The sequence below is a fragment of the Furipterus horrens genome, unplaced genomic scaffold (assembly GCF_987537825.1).
Source record: "Furipterus horrens unplaced genomic scaffold, mFurHor1.1.pri manual_scaffold_11, whole genome shotgun sequence".
Classification (NCBI taxonomy): domain Eukaryota; kingdom Metazoa; phylum Chordata; class Mammalia; order Chiroptera; family Furipteridae; genus Furipterus; species Furipterus horrens.
Genome location: NW_028327181.1, coordinates 85,262,125 through 85,283,565, shown reverse-complemented (window position 1 = coordinate 85,283,565; position 21,441 = coordinate 85,262,125). Strand labels below are relative to the sequence as shown.

The following is a 21,441-nucleotide window of genomic DNA, read 5'->3' as shown; positions in this document are numbered from 1 at the left end:
AATCAAAACTCAGCCCTGGCTGGTGTGACTCAGTGGATTGAGCGCCAGCCTGCAAATTGAAAGGTCGCGGGCTCAATTCCCAGTCAGGGCACATGCCTGGGTTGCAGGCCAGGTCCCCAGTTGGGGGCGTGTGAGAGACAACTAATCAATGTATCTCTCACATAGAAATGTTTATTTCCCTCTCTTTCTCCCTCGGTTCCCCTCTCTCTAAAATTAAATAAGTAAAATCTTAAAAAAAAATCCAAACACAAAATCAAAACTCAGCACACACATGGAGAAGATTAAAATGGGACTGGATTTGAATTTCACAGACACGGAACTGGATTTGCCTGATTCACTTTCTTAAAATAAACTGTCTTTGAATTACTAATCCCATCACTCTCAGGCCATTAATTGGCCTGATTACCTGGCACAATGGTACAATTACACATGAAAATTTTACTTAAAATTCAAAGTAGACATAGACTCTACATGGCCAAACAGCTTTAAAAGTGAAGCCAAGAAGCTTCCTGGAACCAAAAATATTGCCCTACTGAAAGACAGAATGGTGCAAAAATCATATGGTCTGTCAGCCCAATAAGATGGCAGCAGATATGACCTTGAATTCCTGAAAGGCTCAAGGTAGAAACAAAAAGGTGGAAATAAGGGGAAAGAGTGAAGAGTGAAGGAAGAAAATGTCAAGTCTAACTACATACTTCAAAAGAGACAAGGAATAAAATGAATAAGAGATTTGGGAAATCAAAGATAGGTTACTAAAACAACCTATTAAACCCTGGTTAATCTATTCAGGCAAAATTCTGGACAAAGGTATAGCTTAAAATGGTCATCTCTTATCTATGAAAGGTTACAGTTTATTGAGAAACCCAAAACAAAAATAAACTTAACATATGGATATAATCCATCTAGGGTCCAATTATATGTCCCAGGTAGTTTACCACCCATTCAATGGTGACTTAATTTTGTTCCTTTATTAAATGTACTTTGATTCTTCACCTACTAAACAAAGTGAAGAAAAGAATTGGCATCATCTGCTTTTTTAGAGCTTCCAAAAAGAATTCACTCATCTAAAAGAGGCTGAAAAATCATCTAAGAAACAATGATTTCTGTGGCTTTGTCAAAAAGGCTATCTTTAAGTCATTGTAACTGTGGCAAGATTTATATACTTGTTACTACAAAAGGAATAAAGGAGCCTAGTAAACAACTGTAATAAATTGGGTAATGAGAAAGATGAAAACTACATTATGGCAGAACAAAACCCAACCATGATCAATTTTAAACACATAGCAAGCAAATCTTTTACTATCAGCAAGCAAAGGATAATCTCTAAAAGACAGCAAAAGAACAAATTTCTGTAATTATTAATCAGAGGATTAGTTATAAGATTACAGCAAGAAAGCGTATTTTTTATAAACTTCAAAATGATTAATGATTGATTTCACAACTAATTAGTAAGGAATAAAATTTCAAATTAATAATGAATTTAGAGCATAACTATCCAGTTCTAGGATTCAGAAGGATTTGTAAATAGAGTGTCCAAGTCAATTTCTATTGTCCTGAGCTACATAAGAAATTTATTTGAATTCTAGACAGCTCATTAAGCAGGCAGCCACTTATACATAATTTTGTGCTTTTGAATAATATCAACAAATGTAGTGGAATTTACAGAGCAGCAAAAATCTAGGATCAGCACAAGAATGGCAAAGAATACTTACTAAAAGCACAGCAACACATCTTGCCTCTCATGTTATATTTCAAAGAGAATCGAAAAGATTCTGTGGGTGCCATGGAAGCAAGGCAAATACTTTTATTCACCAGAAAATTAAATCAAGAAAGATTCATAGAATTCCTTGATTTTGACGCTTTTCCCAAAGTTTGGTTAAGCAGAAGCCATTGCTTTGCTATAATTCTTGCCAAACAATATGTGTAAGAATCTCCATATGTTATCTGAATATAAACTTTAAGACAGACATTAAACTAACCCTATCTGATTTCAAAGGTAGGATGGTACATTAGGGTTGGTTTGGGCTCACAGGTAGTTCTTGTATATTAAGTTATATTAATTACAAAACATTGTGGAATTGTTAACACAAAGTCTGAGACTCTGTAAATGGATGAATTCCTTATTTTTGCTGGAGAACAATTTCAAATATTTGCAAAGCAAAAACACAGAGCAAGTCCTGCCCATCAATAAAACTTAAATTCATAGAGAAATCAAGGGGGAACTTCTTACATGTAACATATTAAAATGGGAACTTACTAATTTGTGATTTTGATAGGCTTGATGTTTTTCAAAGCAAATGTGTCACTTTCATTTTCAAAAATATTCCTTTGCTTTGTATTATTTGTGTCCCATAAGAGACAAGCTCCTCAGAATGAGCATAAAAATGTATCATGTTTTGCCAGAAACAAAACCCAAGAATCACCAAAAATAAAAAATCAATAAAAAATCATGATATTGCCAAAGAAATCACTTCTAAAATTTGAGTAGAGTTAAAAAGAGAAGTCATTGACTGGCTGACTCTAATTTTGGTCAAGCAAATAATTTACAATGGCTTGTTCTCAAAGAAACAAAGTATGTAAAATCTATTTCTATTTATTATCATTGTATTTTTACAAACCAGGAAAGGTAACGATTATTTCCAGTTTACTGCTGATATTTTCCCTCTACTCCTGTCTAGTCTTGCGCATGACCATAGATCTAAGCCCCACAGTGATTTACTGGTACAGTGGCATCAGACTTTGAGCAACTTGGTTTTTATTTTATTTTTTTTTAAGGAAACACATGATATTCTTGCTGCATTCTTAAGTTACCTCTTGGTAAATGCTGAGGAAACATTCTCAGGCTCATCATACCCATATTCACCCAGATGTTAGACTGCTGTGTCCGAGAGGCAGGCTGCTGTCTCAGGAACAGAAGATATCGAGGAAATAATTCCAGCTCTGGTATTTCTGTCTTGCTATTCTTGATCACCTGTTGTTTTAATAAGTATAAAGTGACTTACTTTTAAAATTAAAATATTCAATAGATTTACTACTGACATTTCAGTTAGATTACAGAAATTCATAGATTTAAATTCCATGGGTTTAAATACATCCAAGTTTCTGCTCCTAAGTCCATATGCTAAGATTAGAACTCCTGGTGGGTATTTTTTTCTCTTTCATTTAAAAGCAGTAATATCAAAATTAAAATTTAAAAACAAATACTAATTTTACTATCCTCACACTGTATCTCTTTTCACTTTTATGTATTTCATGTATATAAATGATGATTTTTGAAGTGACAAATTCTTAAGACTGGCAGTTATAAGTCAAAAAGTATGAAAGAATTCATGCCATTAACTATATAGGTCATATTGCCTACCAAAGTGTAGCAATTTACAATATTCCCAGAAATGTATGAATGTACTACTCACAAAATATTATCATCAAACATATTTAAAAATACCCTTTGGTTGAATATATATAAAAGGTATGATACATTTACTTAAAATTGTATTTCCTGTATTAGAAGCAAGGATAGAAAAGTTTCCATATAAATGTTTACTATCTATATTCTGGTATGTAACTGGTGTGTTCATATATTTTATGTTTGGATGTACAGAACTGGGATTCACATTGTTGAAAAAGGACTTTTCAACAACCTCCCCCTCCCCCAAATAACTTGTTTGCCAGTCCAAAGACACAGGAAAACATTTCATTATCAAAATGTGCTTTAGGAGTTTTATAGTGTTCCAAAAGAATAGGAGGGTTAACAGTGAAATTCTTTACAACTTAAAATCCTACAAATTTTAATATAATAGTCCCAAGCGATCAGGCTTTATATTATTCCCTTTTGCCCTAGTAACAAATGTCTTCTGCAACAGAGCATTTTTTAATATCATAAGGGGTCAGTAAATAACCAAATACAAATAGTTCTACAAGCCAAATCTTCAGGATTATTTCTTAAAAGTATTCTGCATGCTTTGATAGCATGGCACCTGGAAAGCTCCAATTGGGAGCTTTCTCAACCTCTATTTAAATGGTAAGTAGTAAGAGTTCCTCCTGACACTCTCCTCTAGGACCACTGGAAGAAAACATACTCTGTCCACTTCTGAATAGGCACTGACAGCTGCAAAGCTAACTGCAATTTCGTATGATTTCAGTTTAAGTGTGATTTTGGAAAAGATGAATAATTCAGCATCTGTAAGTTGTCAACCTACATAAAAATTACCTTTGGCAAAATCTAAGCTGATAATGAAGTAATTTTTATAATTGTATTTTTTTTATAATTGTATCTTGCTTTCTAAGGTAAGAAATTTTATGAGTAAATTACAGATTACACAAACTCTTATATAAATAAGTACATATTTATTTACATTTTAATTGTTCTTGTCTATGAACTTGTTCAACTGCATTGACAACCAGTAAACAATAGATGCAATCCCACTTAATAGGAACTTACCTTAAAGAAATCATTACTTAGGTTTAGAAAGAGAATATTCACCAGAAAATTGTTTTAAACAACTAAAAGCTAGTGGCAAATTCAATGTTCATTAGCAGGTGATTAACTAATAAATAATGATTTATGTACATATATGTGTATATGTATGCAATGTATATAAACACTATGTATTAAAAAATGGTGTAGATATAAATTTATTAACCTAGAAAGATATCCATAGCACTCATAATAGATTAACAATAGCAGGTCACAAAATATTATATGATTTAATTTTATAAAATTACCTACACATAAATATATGAATAGGCACAGAGGAATGTTTAAAAAGATGCACACAGCCCTGACCAGTGTGGCTCAGTTGTTTGACCATCATCTCGCAAAGCGAAAGGTCACCGGTTCAATTCCGGATCACGGAACGTGCTTGGGTTGCAGGATATGTCCCCCCTTGGGGCATGTGCAAGAGGCAACCAATCGATGTTTCTCTCTCACGTCAATGTTTTTCTCCCTCTCTTTCTCCTTCCCTTCCCCTCTCTCCAAAAAATAAATAAGATCTTTAAAAAATAAAAAGATGCACACAAAATATTAATAGTGGCTATTTCTTAAGTACTAGGATATGGCATGATTTTCATTTCTTTCTATATTGCTTAATTTGTTACCATTGAGCATGTACAACATGTGGAAATTAAATGAAAGTTTTTTTGTTTGTTTTCTGTTTTTTTGTTTTGTTCTTTAAGAAAATTGGATGATTTATGGCCCTGGCCAGTGTAGCTCAGGTACTTAGAGCATTGTCCCATAAACCAAAAGCAATCAATCTTGGCATAAATAAGTGGAACAACAAAGCAATGTTTTCTCTCCCCTCACAGCTAAAATAAATAAATAAATAAATAAATAAATAAATAAATAAATAAGTCTTAATGAAATTAGCAATAGTCACTATTTATTGACTACTATTAATCAGATGCAGCGCTCATCTATATGTATTATTTAATTATCGAAACCATTTTAATAATGTAGATACTATTATTTCCATTTTACAGATGAGAAAAGCTAATATTTAATTATCGAAACCATTTTAATAATGTAGATACTATTATTTCCATTTTACAGATGAGAAAAGCTAAGATTTAGAGATTGAAACAGTTAATCTGAATCCAAGCAGGTTCTAAAACATTAAACTATATATATCAAACACAATTATCACAATGTTTCCTCTACAAATACAGAGTATTAGAGTAGCAAAGTCCCAGAAAGTAAGTGACTCACTCAAGGACGATCCCACCTCCCAATAAAGACAGAATATAATATATATGTATAACATATCTATGTATATTTATATTTATATGTATCTATCTAGGAGTCCTGATACCAAATACAGTAGGACCATTTTGGAGCCAACAAGTACAAATCCTAAATTCCTGACTCTACTTAAACATAATTATTAAAAACTCAAAACCAGTATCAACATTACAGACTAAGGCTGTACTGCAGACTTTTACTCTTTCAGAACGTGACCTAACTTATTATATCTCATCTTTGCAAAACCTTCTGGTATAAGAAAGTTCTAGCTTGGACATTATATAAAGGGCAGTGTTTCTTGATATACCACAGAATCTTTTTATAAAGTATTCTCTAGCCTTGACAATGTAGTGAATTTTCAGGGTAATAAGTCCTGCTGTTTACAGTATAAGCAAAACAAATGATGCTGCAAAGTTAAATCACTAAAATTTGGTATTAGTATTAGGTTGGCTAAAAAGTTCACTTAGGTTTTTCCATAAAATACACGTATTTCATTTTTACCAATAACTGTATGGATATGGATATTTTGAGTATGTCGGCTATCTCCCATGTGGTAGAATGTTGATTGTTCTCAATTAATGTCTCAATCCGATTGCTACCAACTTCAACTGGTCTACTCAACCATGGAGCATTGTCCAGTGAGAAATCTCCAGCACAAAACTGCAAACCACTTCTGACATGTTCAATCAGTCACAGCACTTTCTCCATACACCACACAATTTTTGTGTGTGTGTGTTTCAGTTGCATTTTTACTTTTCTTGAAATAATAAAGCATAATATGTTAAAATGTCACTTATTTTCTTCCATCTTCAATATTGAAATGGCTACACAAAAATTCACCAATTCTGATGTTTTTTTTAAAGCATGCTGATATTACAGCTGTCAAAATACAATCTAACAAAATTGCTTCAAATGAAGTTAAAGACAACTAAGCGCTACTAGAGTCATCTTACCGAAAAAACCAAACAAACTTTTTGGCCAACCCAACAATTAGTTTGTGTGCCATGAGATGAAAAGATTGAAAACCACTAGCTTAGCCTCATGATTCCCTGACTTTATTTAGTCTGGTGACTATTCCCTACACTCCATAAAAGCCACCTCCTCCCACAGGCACTTCACTGCATGGTTGGTACCTAAGACAGTAGTCAATAAAAGTACAAATAAATGATTAAATAGGAAGGAACTTAAAATTTGTTCAACTGATTTGAACAGGTATTGAGTACTCTTCTACCATAAATCAGAACTAATTTGTGGATAGTGATATTCATACAGAAAAGTAATAGAAGACCCCATCTATGACTGCTCCTTCTGTAACGCACTATTAGCTATACTTACAGGTCTAGGAAGGGCCAGGTTTGCTCCATACCAATGATAAAGTGCTCGCCACACAGGTTCAGGGACCATTTCATAATCTCTTCCATGGATCAGCTGTGGAGTTCGTTTTAATCGTCCGCCTTCCAGTGTTAATGATGCAGCCTTAGAAGAATAAAATGTAAATGTTGATTTTATAAAAAGATTTATTTATTTTTAGAAAGAGGGGAAGGGAGAGAGAAAAAGAGGGGGAGAAACATGGATGTGCAATTGGTTGCTTCTCACATGCCCCCAACCGGGGACCTGGCCCAAAACCCAGGCATATGACCTGATTGGGAATTGAACCAGTGACCTTTTGGTTTGCAGGCTGGCACTCAATCCACTGAGCCACAGCAGCCAGGGTGTAAATGTTGGCTTTTAACATTACAGTCTCTTGTGTTTTAAAAATATAAACAGAGAAGAACAAATACACGTTACCACTCAGTTTCATGTTACTGGGAAAAAAACTAAATTTTCTAAAAGAGATTTTTATTTTTAGCTTTCCAAATATACTATTTAAGAAAGGATCTCAAAGGAAATCATTTGAAAAAATCATCAGATGATTTGGAATTAGTAAGTATTGTTTTCACAGATTTCTCTCAAACTATAAAAAATATTATTTTGGATTTACATGTGAAACTACATTTTCACAGTAGCTGTTCTAAGAACAAGGACATTTCCAAGGATCACTATACTGCTTCTGTGCAGCTCAATCATAAAATAGTTTCTCGGAAATATACTATGCAAAGAGATTTTCATCCACAATTTAAATGAACCACTAAAGTGTTCTTATGTGTTAAAACCTCTAGAATAAAATTTATTAGCAATCTGAAAGACTGATTTTAAGTAGATGTCAAATTACTTACCTTCACTGGTTCTTGAGTTACTAGTGGCTGGTTATCAATAGCCCCTGGTTTCTGAGGATTGAGATGCAACAAAATATTCCCATTGGCTCCTAGCAAACATTGGTTGTTATTGTCAGAAGTGTTATGCTGTCGAGCAAAGCATATATCTGCCGCTGGTGTGGCAGAATACAAAAAGCCTGTAAGGAGATAGAAGATAGAATATCTGTATTTTTAGTTATTATACACAAATAGGCTTGAAGATATGAACTCAATGTCCATCTATTAGGTTAATGCTACTATCCTGTTGGCATGTCAGTACAATAGATTCTGATAAATCTGTAGAACATAAAAAATACAGGCATATTCCTTTCTGGACAACACCTAGCATAATACTAGGTGGAATAAAGACTTCAAAAAATTGTTACCAAATAGATACGGACAATGGGGAGGGATATGATTGTGGGAGAGGGGGTGGGCTGAGTGGGGGAGAGAAATGGGGGAAAAATGGGACAACTGTAATTGAAAAACCAAAAAAAAAAAAATAAAAATAAAAATAAACCGTTACCAAATAAACATTCGGCCAGCCTCCTAGAATATCTGATAATTCACAACAAGAATTATATGTCCCCTGACAGGAAAGGAAAAAGGATAGCCATGTAGCTAGGTGCTCACATACTCTCCAATAATTCTCCTCTTCTATCTGCAAACATATCCCAAATATCCTTGGGAGATAATGGTGATAAAAAGTCTAAACCAAAGGGAAGGAGGTAAAATAAGAACTTCAACAGAGGAATGCTGTGGGGAAGACACTGTTCCCTAATAAATCTATTAGAAAGAAAGGCATTGATATTATTGGGTTGGCCAAAAAGTCCGTATGAATTTTTCCATAAAATAAAAGACACATTTTTCATTTTTACCAGTAACTTTATTGATTTGGAAATTTTGAGTATGTCGGCTATTTCCTGTTATTGGCTTTTAGTGGGTAGAGGCCAGAGGTGCTGATAAAACATTTTCCAATGCATAAGACAGCCCCACAGCAAAGAATTATTTGGCCAAAATGTTAACAGTACCAAAAAACTTCACAAATCACTTATGACACGTTTGATCAGTCACAGTACCTTTCATATACACTGCACAAACCTTTTATTGTGTTTCAGTTGTGTTTTTACCTTCCTTGAAATAATAATACACCAAAAATGTTGCATATTTTCTTCCATCTTCAGTATTAAAATGGCTGCACAAGAATTTACCAATGTGATAAGTTTTTTTGAAGTGCACACTGATATGACAGCTGTCACAATACAATCTAACAGAACTGTTTTGAATGAAGTGAAAGACAACTAAGCATACCTAGAGCCATCATACAGAAAAATCTAAACAAACTTTTTGATCAACCCAACAGAAATATACACACAGAAAAATGATTGATGATGACAGTTGTAAACTTCAATGATATTTTAAGAAATGTCAACTCTCTCAACTACATGTTAATCTCAGGTAAACATTCTAGCCATCAGTCACTTTGAGCTTTCTAACTGTGGCACTGCTCAGCCTGTAGATAAGATGTTACAGAGACCGCATATCAAAAACACCTTAGAGAGGGTTAAGAAATAATCTTGGTGTTAAAGCCTTTCAAGAGAGAGCACTCCTAGGACTGCTGAGTGATCTCTGTAATGTCAGATGGGGAGAGAAGCAGTAAATTCTACAGTTTCCTAAAGAAAATGCTAGCTCTGTCCAATGTGCCTACTCCCTCCACAGAAAAGGAAAAAAGATCTCAAAGATGAAATAATGACAGAATAAGACTGAGAGTCTTGCTTCTATATTAGCAGAATAGGGCATCAGCTTAATTTAGTTGGGCCATAACAACACCAAAGCATTTATCTTCCTCATCTTTCCCAACTTAGAACAGAGCCACTAAGTTTTAGGTATCAAAGACTGAGGGGAATTATGGGAAGCATTATGAATTCTTTCTCAATATTTTAACAAAACAATCCCCAAATTATGGCCTGACATGTCTGTAGAATTTGACATGAGGGTGCATTTAATCCAACGAAGACATACTTATAGTTAGAGTCCTGAAGATAGAAATTTAGATTTTTTTATCTTTAAATAATTTTTTGGTTTTTTTAGTATGTACAAAATGGACTATGATAATGATCTCAAAATCAAGACCATCCAAATACATCATATTTTAAATTATGCTTCTTCCACTTTTTCTTTTTTCAATTTTTTTTATTGTTGTTCAATTAGTTATCCCAGTTTTTCCCCATTGCTCTCCCCTTCTGCCCTCCTGCCCCCAGTCAATCCCTACCCTGTTGTCCATGTCCATGTGTCGTTTATATTCCTTCCTTGACCAGACCCTCCCCCGTCTTTCCTCCATAATCCCCGTCCCTACTCCCCTCTGGTAACTGTCAGTTTGTTCCTTATTTCCATGTCTCTGGTTCTATTTTGCTTGTTTGTTTGTTTGTTTTGCTCATTAGGTTCCACTAGCAATAATGAGAAATGTGGCTTAATCAATGAAAATAGTGAAAATATTTAAGATTTTTATAATCATTTCATTCAAAACATTTCTGTGAATGGAAGCCTGATGCCCAGTACCCTACCAAGCACACTCTGACAAAGTATACTCCTTTAAGAACTGCCTCTGCCTAAACCTCATGGGAAACAAGCCGTACTTACCAGTGCCAGCAGTTTCTGAGGCTTCAGATGCAGTAGAAACGTTGTCTGAAAATTTCTCTTCTGTGGTATTCACGTAATTGAGGCTGCCTCCTCCGATTCTATCTTCACTCTGCTCTATAGAATGTAATACTGTTCCAAATATATATTTTCCTCCATTCAGAACAGATGATGGCTCAATCACAACAGGGCTGGCATCCTAAAAATCATGAAATCAGAGATTAATATGTGACAACTATGAAGCCTTCAAAAAGGAATCTCAAAATTATGTATTGTTTCTAATCCTCCTGTGGTTGGCTACAGTCATTTAAAAACATTTTAATACTAAATCTCAATTTCTTCAAATGGGAAGGGTATATATAAATAAAATTGGCTAAGGGAAACTGAGAACAGACTGCAAAGGACTCTGCACTGTATGAAGTAATTCAGACTGTTGTTATGTGCTACTCGGTGGACTCCGACTCCTGACAACCCTCTGAATGAATGATGTTCACAATCAGTGAACAACAGCTCTACTTAGCCCTTGCAGATACACGGCTATGGCTTCTTTCATGGAGTCACTCCATCTCATACCTGGTCTTCCTCTTTTCCTGCTGCCAGACTTTATTTCATTTAATAATGGGTATCATGCAAGGCTCTTTTTGTGATATTAAAAAATTAAATAATATTTATTCTTTTTATTATGAAAGATTACACTGTCATTGTAGAAAATATAGAAAACTATGAAGACTAGATCACAAGAACTCAGATCCCACCATTTTGCATTAACTATAGTTGACAATTTGATGTTTCTTTTATTTCTTGTGACTAAAAACATTTATGTACGTGTATAAAATAAGGAGCATGGAGGATATGGTTAGAATTAAGGGCAGGGCTCTGACTTACCAGCTATGTGACCTTTCATAATAAATAAACTTTTAAGCTTATTTCTCCATGGGTAAAATTAGGATAATATTAGTATCTACCTCAGTTATTATGAAGATCACATGACTGACAGATGTAAAATGCCTAACATTTAGAAATGTAAATGATCACTTTGGTTGTTAAATATCACATTTTAAAACAGCATATTTTTTCTTCTTTTTTCCCCACTTAACATTATATTGACAAGATTTTTCTATGAAAGGATTTTAAACAGAGGAATAGCATAATTTAATGTTTGCTGTAAAAAATAACTATTGTATAGAAAGGACAGGAGGCAGAAACTGAAAGTTGATACACAATTTAGAAGACTCACATAAAGAAGGTAAAGGGATTAGTCAAAGAACATTTACACATAATCCACAGAGACCACAGTGTGGTGATGGCCAGATGGAAGAGGGGGGCTGAGTAGAAGTGGGCAAAGTGGGGGGAAGGGGAGACATCTGTAATAGTGTCGACAATAAAAATAAAGTTTAAAACACATACATACATCATTAAGAAGACTCCTATAATCATTCAGGCAAGAGATGATGAGCTACTAAGCCATGAAGCTAGATTCAGAGATGAGGAGATGGAGAGAAGAGCATGGATTTAGAAGATAGAGGAGGTGAAAAAACTGACAACTAACCATGTATGAAAGAGACAAAGATAATTAATTTCAAGGTAGAACATGAGGCACTGGCTTGTACGACTAGATGGGAGTTGATACCTTTATAAGGCAAGGTATATCAGTGAATGGAATTGTTTTGGGAATGAGCTTATTTTGGGATATTCTGGTTTGAGATGCCTGGACATTTGAGTCCAATGCTCAGGACAGAGAAAGAGCTGGATATAAAAATCTGAGGCTCAACAGACATTCCAAAGCACAAGAAAATGGTATCTGCAGAATAAGGAGAGAACAATGTTTACAGAATGAGCAGTAGAAGAATCTGGGATGGACACTGAATCCAACTGATCAGGGAAAGATCAGGAGATTGTAGGGTACCAGAAGCAGAGACCACTACCACAAAACTATTTTATACAAGTTTAGTGGTGAAAAAACAGATTAAGACTTGAGGAGAAGCAGGAGAGAAAGTACTGTGAAAATGTATATCTGTGAGTGTTTTTTAAAAGACCAGGATATTTGTAACTGAGAGGGTGAAGATGAAGACTAAAGAGACTAACCAGTGGAACAAGATCCCATAGATACTTGCCGAGACAGATAATAGCATGGTTAAAAGAACTCAAGTTTATTCAACAAACACTGACATGAATTTTAGTAGATAAAACAGATCAATGGATGTGGGTCTTGTAAGGAGTATATACGTACCCACATGCTCAAAATTATCTTCCTCACAGAGCTCTTGCAGGGAGGAAATTTATGTGGACATGTAAATACAGAGCCTGGTACATAGCAAGTATCATATAGATAATAATTTCTTTCCCTTTCAAATCTTTATCTATGTTGGAGCATTTTATTACTAGCCAATAGTCACACAAAGCCTGTAAAACTGAAAATCCTATGAAAAATGTATATAAAGAAAAATTTTACTCACATATTTGACATAGTCTTTCCACTGCTGCCACCACTGCATGGAGATGATAAACCAATTGTGTCCTGGCTGCAGACCATACCTGCTCTCCCGTTCTAACCATCCTCTGTACATACAAAAGAAATTCAGTATATCAAATAGTGTGTGAAACAGATGACCACACACCTACAAATTATCATTATCAATTTTTACAAAGGAAAAACATGAAATAAATAGATTGCCTGGGAGGTTGCTATAATTTCAACTAGTGAAACACTGATAAGCTAATTTCAGGAAGTCATAAAACCACTATCAAGCCTCAAAATGATGTTTTAAAAACAGTTTTATTGAGGAATATTTTATGTAACATACAATTTACCTGGATTAAGTACACAGCTCAATGACTCTGATAAATTTACAGACATGTGCAACCATCATCACGATGCAATTTTAGAATATTTCTATTGATTCAAAAGGTACTCTCTTCCTATTTTTAGTCAATTTATATTGCCCCCTTTAGATCCAGAAATCCACTAGTCTATTTCCCTTTTTTTGAAAAAAAGATTTTATTTATATTTACTTTTAGAGAGAGAGGAAGGGAGAAAGAAAGAGACGGACAGAAACATCGATATGTGAGAGAAACATTGATTGTTTGCCTCTTGCACACCCTCCAACCAGGGACTGGGCCCACAACCCAGGCACGTGCTCTGACCAGGAATCAAACTGACAACCTTTTCTTTGTGGGATGAAGCCCAACCCACTGAGCCACAACAGTCAGGGCCACTAGTCTATTCTCTATCTCTTACAAATTGCCCTTTTGTGAACATTTCATATAAGTGGAATGACATAACACAAGGTCTTTTATATCTGGCCTCTTTTATTTAGCATGTCAACAGCAATGATCTAAATTCAGAGATGATGGGCATTTTTGCTTCTTTTTGCTTAGGTCTACTTTCTAATCTTTCGACAATAAATGTGAACTATTTTGTAGTAAGAAAAAATTGCTACCATTTTATCTTATAAAACATCTTCTTTATTTCAGAAAATTAAATTTAGTACTCAGTGCAATTTTAATGTGAAATAGGATTTCTAAATTAATCCAATCCCTTGGTTAGGAAGTTACTTAAAAATATTTCTATATGTAACTGTTTTAGAAAATTAGGGTGTAACTGTAATGATTACATTAAAATAGGACATGCTGTTACTAGTAACAATATATTTCAGGTGTTAGCAATTTCAACTATAGAATGAAAAACACACAGACTGAAACTACCAACTTACCTAATAATTTGTCCTTCCTCTTCTGGAGTAGCTGGTCTTAACCCCAAAACTATGTGACATACCTAAAGAAAATGGTGGTAAATTAAACTTCAATGATTGGGGCTAATGGCTAGATTGTATTTTTCATGTTCTCTGCAGAGCTTTCAACTAATGAATTATCAACAAGTCACTGAGCAAGTTTGAACTTTAAATTTTGGTTATTCTATTTTTTTTGTTTGTTTGTTTGTTAAAACAAACCACTTCAATGAAGACCAAGTTCTAAGTCTTTAAGTGAGATGGGGGAGAGAAGAGGAAAGGGAGAGAGGGGCAGAAGGGGATAAAGAAACCACATTTCAGAATATTTCATTAATACTAGGTATTTTAATATATCTCATGCAGTGAATATTATTTTCTTTCCTGAAATCTGAAGAGCATACCACAGCACTTGGGGAAGAAGGAGAAGGGCAGATGAAGAGGATACAGGAGATGAAAATAAGGGAATGATTTTAATTTGAACACCTCTAAGGAAAAAAAATTATTATCTCTAATGCTTTTTAAGGCTCATTTCCTCCTCTATTTGTTTGCCTTCTCTATAGATTATCACAGAAGACTTGTGTTTTTAAAATTTTTTTCATAAATGTTTTTATCATAAAAGGTTTCGAAAATACAGAAAAATTACAAGAATTTTACATTGAGTATGTCATACTCATCACCTAGAGTCTAACCCTAACATTTTATTATCCTTACATCTATCTATCCCTCAATTCATCTGCTGATCCATATGTCAATTCATCTTAATTTCTGGATGCATTTCAAAGTAAATTATACACATTAGTATAGCTCTTTGTAAATACATCAGCATGCATGCCTAACATTAACTAGAGTTAAATATTCGTTTATATTTTTGTTTACCTTTTAGGTAAAACATAACAATAAAATATACAAATCAGATTTTTGAAATTCATCTCATATTGATGGATTTTTGATAATTTTTTTTGCAAACTTAAAAAATGAAAATATACATGACTTTTAATAGTTTAGTTTTTAAAATTCTCACCCAAGGATATGTTTATTGATTCTGGAGAGAGAGAGAGACAGACAGACAGACAGACAGACAGAAAGACATCAATTGGTTGCCTTCTGCCTCCTGTATGTGCCTCAACCAACCAGTGATCAAAACCTCAACCTAGGTATGTGCCCTGATTGGGGATTGAATCTGCAACAGTTTTTTGGGGGTGGTGTGTATGGGACAGTGCTCCAGCTGACTGAGCCATCCAGCCAGGGTAACTTATCAGCTTCTAAAAATTTTTTTATTTTTCAATTACAGTTGACCTTCAATATTATTTTATATTGGTTTCAAGTGTAGAGCATAATGGTTAGACAATCATATACTTTACAAAATGATTCCCCCCGACGTTTCAAGTACCCACCTGGCACCATAGTTATTACAGTATTACTCAGCATATTCCTTATGCTGTACTTTACATCCCCGTGATTATTTTGTAACTACCCATTTGTACTTCACATCCCCGTGATTATTTTGTAACTACCAATTTGTACTTCTTAATCACCTCATCTTTTTTCACCCAGTCCCCCAAACCCCTCCCCCTGTTCTTCGTATCTATAAATGTTTCTGTAGTTTGTTCATTTTTCTTTAAATTCTGCATATAAATGAAATCATATTGTATTTGTCTTCCTCTGACTTATTTCACTTAGCATAATACCCACTAGGTCCACCCATGCTGTCACAGAGTTCATTCTTTTATGGCTGAGTAACATTCCATTGTATATATGTACCACATCTTCTTTATCTATTTGTCTACTGATGGGCACTTGGGTTGCTTCCATATCCTGGCTATTGGAAATAGCTGCAAAGAACACAGGGATGCATATGTATCTTTGAATTAGTGTCTTGGATCTCTTTACATAAATACCCCCGAAGTGGAATCGCTGGATAACAAGGCAGTGTCATTTTTAATTTTTTGAGGAACTTCCATACTGTTTTCTATAGTGGCTAAAGCAATCTGCAATGCCACTAATAACAATGCCTGAGGACACCCTTGTCAACATTCGTTGTTGATTTATTGATAGTCATTATGACAGGTGTGGTTTTAATTTATATTTCTCTGTTTAGTGACATTAAGCATCTTTTCATATGTCTGTTGGCTATCTGAATGTCCTCTTTGGAGAAGTATCTGTACAGGTCCTCTGCCCATTTTTTAATGGATTGTTTGTTTTCTTGCTGTTGGGAGTTCTTTATAAATTTTGTATATCTACCCCTTACTGGATGTATTTTTGGTGAATATGTGCTCCTATTCAGTAGGTCTTTCCTTTTTGTTGATGGTTTCCTTTGCTGTACAAAACGTTTTTAGTTTGATGTAGTCCCATTTGTTATTTTTTTCTTTTGTTTCCCTTGCCCAAGGAGATAAATCAGAAAAAATATTGCTAAGAGAAATGTCAAAACTTACTGCCTATTTTCTTCTAGGAGTTTTACTGTTTTGAGTCTTGTATTTAATTCTTTAATTCATTTTGAGTTTATTCTTGATTATGGTGTGAGAAGGTGGTTTTTAAAAAGAGGTGGTCTAGTTTTGTTTTGTTTTTGCATGTTATTTGTCCAATATTCCCAACAGCATTTATTGAATAGACTGTCTCTACCTCATTATATGTTGTTGCCTCCTTTGTGATACATACGTCAAATATGTGAGATCTGTCCAGAGGTATCCAGCCATGTAATATGAAAAATTGAGACATTTATTGAAGAAAATAAAAGAAACGTTGTACACAGGATAATGATGTCTCAGTTCTCTTCAAAGATGGCAGCTTGGGACCTCACAGTTCTCCCAATTGTCATCAGCTGCCCTGTCAAATTTTCCTGATCTCATCAAGGGTCTGAAATCTCTTCCTTTATTCTCATACCACTTATTGAAAAGACCACTCCTTCTCATCAGCAATGCAAAGTCTTCTTTGTATTGTTATAAATCAAGTGATCACATATATGGAAGTCTGTTTAAGAACTTTCAATACTGTTCCATTAGTCTATTTGTCTAACTTTATCCAGATATCAGATTGTCTCAATATTGTTGTTTTATAGTAAGTCCTAATATCTGATAATCAAAGTCCCCTAACACTGTACTTTTAATATCATCTTGGCTATTTTTGGCTGTTTCCACTTCTGCATGTATTTAAAATCAGCTTGTCAAGTTCCACAAAAACAATAACAATAAACTTTTTAGGATTGTAAATGTGAATGCACCAAATTTATTAATCAATTTAAGGGAAACAGGCAACTTTGAAATATTGAGCCTTCCAATTCATAAATATGGATTATCTTCCTCTGTATTGGCTTTTTATTCCTGCTGTAATAAATTCCCACAAACTGAGCAACTTAAAACACTACAAATATATTATTTTATAGTTCTGTAGGACAAAAGTCAGACACAGGTCTCACTAGGCTAAAAGTCAAAATGCCAGCAGGACTGTATTCCTTTTTGGAGATCAAAAGGAATAATACGTTTCCTTGTCTTTTTCCAGCTTCTAGAATTCATCACATTCCTTTGCCCTTGGATCCTTTCTTTATCTTTAAATAAAGCAACTTTGCATCTCTCTAATCCTTGTGATCTGATACATCTGCACAGTCCCTTGTGCCATATAAGACAACATATTCACAGGTCCCAAAGATTAGGGCAGGGATATTAGGGGATGGCGGGGTGGCCGCTATTTTACCTACCATACTATTTAACATGATACTTTTTGACAAATGTACAAGACAAAAGATCCTGATTATGTTATCATGCTTCCTCTGCAAAATAATGAGCAGTAAGTTTATTAAAAAAGGATTGAAAATAGATATCATCACAGAAGTGATTTTCTAATTCTGTTGATAGTTTTAATGTCATAGTTAAATACCCAAAATACTCAAGAGTGGGATTTTGGCAAATAAAATAAGAACACAATTGAAGTTTTTAGTCACTATATTTACCAGCTAACTCTACCAATTTTAAGACACAGATAGAAAATAAAACAAGTTAGCATAACGGTCTACTGACTCATACATTAAGTGAACATAAGAGTTTTAAAAGCATATCTGAATGAGATAAAGTGTATTAATTGCACTTTTGCCTTATATTTTCAACTTATGATGGGTTTATTGGGATGTAATCCCATTGTAAGCAAGGAGAATGATGAGATAAAGAATTGATAGTTGAGTATATTACATTAAATGAGATAAAAACCATTGATAATTTCATATTACCAAGTAATTTCTGTTTATAGTAGTGATTCATATTATTTTGTACATATTTATAAAACCATTAACTTAAATTCTTGCTGAAAATTGTAAATGATAGTGGAAAACCTAATTGATTTAAATGGATAATATAGGCTTATCAGATTCTATGTTTTAATATAAAATAATTGGTTATTAACTTTCAGAAAGAAACCTATTCCATTTATTCCAACACAGCCATTTCATAGATAAGTTATTCTTTATTCACAATGGAAGATCAAGATAGATATAAAGACATCAACCTTCTCTGACCTTCATAGGAGTGTTTTTACAAGGAAAGAAAAACAAAAACAAAACAAAAAAGGAAAGAAAAACAAAACAAGGATAATCTAAAATACCACTATTACAAAAACTTAAATGTTTATAAACAACTATGAAAAATAAGAAACCATAAATTGTTTTTAAAAATTGGAGTAAGAGATCTTTTTTAATTAGGAAAATATTTAAAACCCAGCATGCTCTATGACTTATTGTTCACTCCTGGCACCTTTTTTTCCCTCCTTCTCCCTCAATCTTTCTGGGACCTTCTAAAGAATTTTTAAAAAAGAATTAAGAGACAGCCTGGAAGCTAAAATAATCTCCTAACTGACTGCATACTTTGAAAAAATAGTTGCCTGCTTTTTAGGAAGGGCCTCAAAAACAGATAACAATGAAGAAAAAGCAAATTATGATGGCTTTTGCAATGTAAATTATCCTCCGTGAGTCCACATGTTCCTCTATCATGAGTTTTAAGTAAACATAATCACCTATTTTCTGCTTTCCTATCCTCCTCCATATCACGACTTTGAGAAGCTTTAACAGGCACTCATCCTCTGTCTTACTGTTTCTCAGGCAGTGCACAGGAAAATGGAGTTCTATTTTTCCCATGTGGTTTTCACCCCAGTTGCACTATTACATAGTGGAAAAGACTGGAATTACTGCCACCACTATCCTCTGTTCCTTCCATTACCTTAAACGTACCTGGAAAAGGAGATTCAAAAATTCATTGGCAAGAACATTTTTCACACTCCAGATCTGATAGTCTTCTAGAGTAAGATGGCCCATCTGAAAGAGAAACAATATTCAAAAAGATCTCATTGCTAAGAATGTCCTCATTTTTTATAGCATTTGAATAAAATTTGATTTATTAAACTTATATTGGTCATTTGTCTGAAAATAAACTAATAATTTAAAGTAGATTCTATGTGTTATCTGACAAGTAGACCAGCTAGGATAAATTTAAAAGTTTAACAAACTCTGTTGAAGCAGTAATGGTAATAACGACAATTTATCATGAACAATCTTCTTCCTTCAACAAGACCTGGAAAATGGAGTATTCACCAATTTTTTTTTAAATGTAATGAGTTTATCTTGTTATACTCTGATGCAAAACCCAGCACAGAAGTCAATATATTAAAAGGTCATGAAAAAGTGGTGTGGGACATGCAGGACATGATGTACAAATTGGAGGATTGGGTTATTTCCTATGTAAATTGACACTACATTGTCGCTGAAGGACACATTTAAAATAATACTGTGGAACTGCACTGCAATATGGTATGAACATGACAACTTCCAGCCATGCCTTCAAGCACGTCCTTTAGAACTTGTGATTTCTAGGCTTCAGTGTGGAGAGAATTACAATGCTTTGGAAGAATAAAATGTTCACACTTTAGAAATTTCAGAGAAAAACTTTAAGGCCAAAACACAGTGGGTTCATTTTCCCTCCAGAGAGAAATCTGATGCTTTATTCAAAATCGCATTAAGCTTCTAGTTCAAATCCCAACCCAACCTTGTGACCTCCTTCAATGAAGTTCTTGCCATCGATTAAAGCTTACAGGGTCAGTTTGACTCCTGGTCGAAGAGTCTAAGTATAATCCAGTCCAATCGTGCTGGCACTATTTACTTTAAGAAGGTTAAGTTCTACAATCCAACTTGTATTTAACGGTAATGTCAAAACAGGTGTTGTTACTGCCAGCTGTCCACCAAGGTTTATTGATGTTTCAATCTTCTCATTAATTTTCTGGCAGATAGACTCCAAATCCAGTGCCATCATTCACATGAGTGTGCAGCTGGAAGTCTGTAGCCTTGTAACCCAGGGAGAAATATTCTGTGACAGTTTGGATTTGGCTGTGTCAAAACTCAACTGATAGCCAGTAAACTAACATTCAAAGGCTAACACAGCCCCGTCATATATGGCTGGGCCAGAGAAATCTGTATCAACATTATTGCCAAGGCAGAAACAATCCCGTTTATAAGAGGCCTTCAATTTCCCACTCTTCTTTCCTGTGTTCAATACAGACATGGTATCGTGAGTCAGTTTCGACCCTTCAGCCTACTTATTCTCTAAACAGATGTCTGTTCCAACAGTATACTGTCTATATCCCATTTCTGGGTGAAGGTAAGTCTATGTTTACAGACCTTATATATGGTCTCTAGGTTGCCTGATTCTTTCCCTGTTTCAGTATAAGCACAACCAGAAGTAGAAAATTCCACTCTACTACATGACTTGATTCTCAGATCTATTTTGACCATGCCAAATCCACCTCCTTTGCTGACGACACCCTTGGCAGTCTTTCTTAGGTAACTTTAGGTTGGTGTGTCACACATGTCTCTACGCAGAGACCAGGTCTCCCCTCTGCCAGGGCAACACTGAAGGTCTTCTTCAACCAATGCCAACTATGCCTCTGCACCCTACTCCCTCTGCAATGTGCATGCACCGTGGTGTCACAGTGGGGTTGTGCCCCATGGAACAGCAGGGGCAAAACTACCACAAACTGCCTCTGTGTGCATGTGTGTCTGTCAAAGCCCAGCACACAGGTGCCCAGGGTGGAGGTTGTCTGACAGACCTATTCACTAATTTTGAAAGCAAAAAGC

General features: G+C 34.5%; 1 protein-coding gene and 1 pseudogene across 1 annotated transcript in view; both read right to left on the bottom strand.

The window, feature by feature from the left end:
* The window catches only part of USP32 (ubiquitin specific peptidase 32), a 116,585-nt gene that overhangs the window by 29,351 nt on the left and 65,793 nt on the right, over window positions 1–21,441 (bottom strand). The window contains exons 10-16 of the mRNA XM_090290834.1: window positions 19,546–19,629; window positions 14,322–14,383; window positions 13,065–13,167; window positions 10,612–10,807; window positions 7,954–8,129; window positions 7,073–7,213; window positions 2,812–2,971 (exon numbers count right to left, since the gene is read on the bottom strand). Of these exons, the coding sequence (XP_090146960.1) occupies window positions 2,812–2,971; window positions 7,073–7,213; window positions 7,954–8,129; window positions 10,612–10,807; window positions 13,065–13,167; window positions 14,322–14,383; window positions 19,546–19,629 (922 nt within the window). The remainder of the gene's footprint in view (window positions 1–2,811; window positions 2,972–7,072; window positions 7,214–7,953; window positions 8,130–10,611; window positions 10,808–13,064; window positions 13,168–14,321; window positions 14,384–19,545; window positions 19,630–21,441) is intronic.
* Window positions 20,327–21,174, bottom strand: LOC149998686 (non-selective voltage-gated ion channel VDAC3 pseudogene; annotated as a pseudogene).